General features: G+C 42.6%; 1 gene segment (V, D, J or C); it reads right to left on the bottom strand.

The window, feature by feature from the left end:
- LOC113977735 overlaps positions 1 to 4946 on the bottom strand; it is a 20676-nt gene that overhangs the window by 9305 nt on the left and 6425 nt on the right. The window contains 2 exon segments of the C gene segment in view: positions 1277 to 1588; positions 2998 to 3312. Of these exon segments, the coding sequence occupies positions 1277 to 1588; positions 2998 to 3312 (627 nt within the window).

Raw genomic sequence — 4946 nt, 5'->3', positions numbered from 1 at the left:
TCAACTGGAAGAGCTTTTGATGGTTTTGAGTGATTTTGACCCAAAATGTTGGCTCAGGAGTCAACTGGAAGAGACTTTGATGGTTTGGGGTGGTTTCTACCCAAAATGTCCATTAATGTTGACTAATTGGTCAACTGGAAGATCCTCTCTTGATGATTTTTGGTGGTTTCTATCCAAAATGACCGTTGATGTTGACCCAGGGATCAACTGGAAGAGTCTTTGATGGTTTTGGGTGGTTTTGACCCAAAATGTTGAGCCATTGGTCAACTGGAAGAGGCTTTGATGGTTTTGGGTGGTTTGGACCCAAAACTATGACCGTTGTTGACCAATTGGTCAACTGGGAGACTCTTCATGATGGTTTTGGGTGGTTTTGACCCATAATGACCATTGGTGTTGACCCAGTAGTCAACTGGAAGAGGTTTTGATGGTTTTGAGTGGTTTTGACCCAAAATGTTGAGCCAGTTGGTCAACCGGAAGAGGCTCGTCTGGGGGGGGGGAGATGAGACAAATTTGGGGTTACAAATTTGGTAAATCTTGGAAAAATTAAGAGTTTTGAGGGGAATTTGGGTAAAAAATTGATAAATTTGGGAAAATATTGAGAAAAATGGGGAATTTGGGGGAAAATTGGGAAAAATTCAAACATTTGGGTAAAATTCTTAAAATTTCAGGAGACCTTGGGAAAAAAGGAGAGTTTGGGGGGAATTCGGGTAAGAATTGATACATTTTGGGAAAAATTCAATAATTTGGGTAAAATTCTGAAAATTTTAGGAAATTTTTTGGAAAATGGGAGGAATTTGGGGGAAAAGTGAGACATTTGGGAAAATGTTAAAAAAAATGGAGAATTTGGGGAAAAACTGAGAAGAATTGGGTTAAATTTGGGTAAAATTCTCAAAATTTCGGGAAAAACGGAACTTTTGGGAGGAATTTGGGTAGAAATTGATAAATTTTGGGAAAATATTCAGAAAAATGAAGAATTTTGATTGAAATTGGGGAAAATTTGGGTTTAAGAGGGAAAATCGGGTAAAAATTGGGAAATTTGGGGGAAAATGAGATTTTGGGAGGAATTTGGGGAAAAACTGATAAATTTGGGAAAATATTGATAAAAAATATTGATAAAAACACATTTTGGGGAAAATCGAGGGAAAAATTCGGGTTAAAATTCTCGAAATTTCGGGAAAAACTCCCGAAAACCTGAGTTTTTCCGGGCAAAAACCACCTAAAAACTTGGGAATTTTGGGAAAACCCCCCTCCCGGCCCTCGGGAATTCCCGACTCACATCCGCACTCCAACCCTTTGCTGGTGTTCCTGGTCTCCTGCTCGGCCTGGCAGGTGAAGGTGTCGCCGCGTTCCCACTCGGCCTCGGTGACGACGACGCGGCTGCTGGTGACGAAGGTTCCGGAAGTTTCCGCCCCTTCCGTGGCCACGCCCTCTTCCAGGGGGTTCCCGTTGCGGAGCCAGCGGATGGGGGCCCGGCGGGAACCCCGGACTTGGCAGAGGAGGCTGGAATTCCGGTAGGGCCCTTGGAATTCTTCGCGGGACGGGGGGTGCAGGGTCACCACGGGCGCCAGGGAGACGGGGTAGGAAGAGCCTGGATTAAAAAAAAAGGGAAAAATGGGATTATTTTGGGATTTTGGGGCCTTGGGGTGGTTGGGAAGGGGGTTTAGGACCCTCTGGATATTTGGGATCGGGATTCGTGGGATCGGGATCCATGGGAGAGTCAGGATGGGGACGCTCGGGATAATTGGGATTAAAATTCTTGGGATATTTGGGATCAGGACCCTCAAAATAATTGGGATCAGAACCCTCAGAATAATTGGGATTAAAATCCTTGGGATATTTGGGATCAGGACCCTCAGAATAATTGGGATAAAGGGTCCTCAGAATATTTGGGATGAGGACCTTCAGGATTTTTGGGATCAAGACCCTCAGGATAATTGGGATAAAGGACTCTCAGGATAATTGGGATCGGGATCCTCAGGATATTTGGGATCAGGACCCTCTGGATATTTGGGATCAGGACCCCTAAAATAATTGGGATCAGGATTTTTGGGATCAGGACCCTCAGGATATTTGGGATCAAAACCCTCTGGATATTTGGGATCAGAACCCTCAGAATATTCGGGATCAGGATATTTGGGATTGGGACCCTCTGGATATTTGGGATTAAAATCCTCTGGATATTTGGGATCTGGACTTTCAGGATATTCGGGATCAGGACCCTTAAAATAATTGGGATCAGGATTTTTGGGATCGGGACCCTCAGAATTTTTGGGATAAAGGATCCTCAGAATAATTGGGATCAGGATCCTCAGAATAATTGGGATAAAGGATCCTCAGGATAATTGGGATCAAAACCCTCTGGATATTTGGGATCAGGACCCTTAAAATAATTGGGATCAGGATTTTTGGGATCGGGACCCTCAGGATATTTGGGATCAGGACCCTCAAAATAATTGGGATCAGAACCCTCAGAATAATTGGGATTAAAATCCTTGGGATATTTGGGATCAGGACCCTCAGAATAATTGGGATGAGGATCCCAAAATAATTGGGATCAGGACATTCCCTGGGATATTTGGGATCAAGACCCTCAGAATAATTGGGATTCAAATCCTCTGGATATTTGGGATCAGGACCCTTAAAATAATTGGGATCAGGATTTTTGGGATCGCGACCCCTCAGAATTTTTGGGATCAAGACCCTTAAAATAATTGGGATCAAGACCCTTAAAATAACTGGGATCAGGATTTTTGGGATCAGGACCCTCAGAATTTTGGGGATCAGGACCCTTAAAATAATAGGGATCGGGATTTTTGGGATCGGGACCCTCAGAATTTTTGGGATAAAGGACCCTCAAAACATTCGGGATCGGGACATTCCGGGACATTTTTGGGACCTTTGGACTATTTAAAATTGGGATATTTGGGCTCCAGGACCCTCCCTGGGACATTTGGGATGGGGAATATTTGGGAATTCCCGGAACATTCCGGAACTCACCGGGATTGGACACCTGGACGCTCCGACTCCCCCTCGGATGCTCCGCCCGGCACCAAAAGGGTTTCCGGGATTTCCCCTCTTCCAACGGGAGGCTCAGGTGGGAAGAGGCCACGAATCCCCCTCTGGAATTCTGGAGGGCGGGGAAAGACGAGGCCACGCCCACCCCGGCCACGCCCACGCTCCGATTATCCCGGTCGCTCCAGGCCCAGCGCAGGGGGGAGGGCGGGAAGAAGCCGACGGCGACGCAGCCCACGGAAAACAGGGATTGGGAAGAGCAGGGGGAGAGCGGGAACACGCTGGGGGCGCTCGGAGAACCTGGAAAAGGGGAAAAAACCCCGGGATTTAGGGCAAAAAATGGGATTTTTTAGGGCGAAAATTCGATTTTTTACCGAAATTTTGAGTTTTTTTGGCGAAAATTCAAATTTTTTAACACGATTTTCGGAGGGAGTTTGGCGAGTTTTGGGTTTTGGGGTGAAAATTTGTAATTTTGGGGAATTCCGGGATTTTTTTGAGGGTGAAAATTCACGTTTTTAGAGAAATTTGATGATTTTTGGCGATTTTTTGAATTTTTTGTGGAAATTCAAATTTTTTACACCAAAATTGATGATTTTTTAGGGAATTTGATTTTTTGGAGGAGTTTGGGTCAAAACTCATCGTTTTGAGAAATTTTGGGGTTTTTTGGGGGTGAAAATCCACTTTTTTTGACAATTTTCTGCCATTTTTTGCGATTTTTTCAGCGAAAATTCACATTTTTTACACGTGGGAATATTGAGGAAAAAAAGGGGAGTTTTGGTCAAAATCGAGGGGAAATCAGGTTAAATTTTGGGGAAAATTCGTGAAATTGTGGGAAATCTTAGAGATTTTGGGGGAATTTGGGTAAAAACTGTTTTTTTAAATAAAAAGACATTTTTTACCCAAATTTTGTGATTTTTTGGCAAAAATTCACATTTTTTACACAATTTTTTTGAGGGAATTTGGTGGGTTTTGGGGGTTTTGGCGCCACCTGCCGGTTTTGGGGTCAAAATTCATCATTTTGGGAAATTTCACCATTTTTTTAATCGGTGAAAATTCACGTTTTTGGTGAAAATTCACGTTTTTAGTGAAATTCGACAATTTTTCATAAATTCGGGTGAAAATTCCCAATTTTTGGGAAAATCCACCAGTTCCTTGAGTTTTTTGGGAACAACCCGACTGTTTTGAGAGAAAATTCCCCATTTTTGAACAATTTCACTTATTTCTCATTAAAAATCCACATTTTTAACAAATTTTTGACGATTTTTGACAAAAATCGACATTTTTTACACCAAAATTGACATTTTTTACACCAAAATTGCCCATTTTTAGAGGAAATTCAGCTTTTTTGGGGTTTTGGCGCCACCTGCCGGTTTTGGGGTGAAAATGCATCATTTTGGGGAATTTCGTGATTTTTTTGGGGTGAAAATTCACATTTTTAACAAATTTTGACGATTTTTTTGGGGTGAAAATCGACAATTTTTGGGGCAGTTTTTGGGGTGATTTGGGTCAGATTTGGGTCAATTTTTGGGGTGATTTGGGTCAATTTTGGGTCAATTTTTTGGTCAATTTTTGGGGTGATTTGGGTCAGTTTTGGGTCAATTTTGAGTCAGTTTTTGGGGTGATTTTGGGTCAATTTTGGGTCAGTTTTTGGGGTGATTTGGGTCAATTTTGGGTCAATTTTTGAGTCAGTTTTTGGGGTGATTTGGGTCAATTTTGGGTCAGTTTTTGGGTCAGTTTTCCCTCAAAAAAATGTGATTTTTTAACTAAAATTTCGCATTTTTAAGGCAAAAATTCACCTTTTTTACACGATTTTTTGAGGGTTTTGCCGCCACCTGCTGGTTTTGGGTCAAAACTCAACGTTTTGACCAGTAGGGACCAGTATAAACCAGTACAGACCAGTATAGCCCAGTTCGGACCAGTACAGCCCAGTACAG

The sequence above is a fragment of the Neopelma chrysocephalum genome, unplaced genomic scaffold, assembly GCF_003984885.1.
Source record: "Neopelma chrysocephalum unplaced genomic scaffold, ASM398488v2 Primary Assembly neopelma1_254, whole genome shotgun sequence".
Classification (NCBI taxonomy): domain Eukaryota; kingdom Metazoa; phylum Chordata; class Aves; order Passeriformes; family Pipridae; genus Neopelma; species Neopelma chrysocephalum.
Note: the sequence above shows the minus strand (reverse complement) of the source record. Positions and strands in the feature narration are given on the sequence as shown.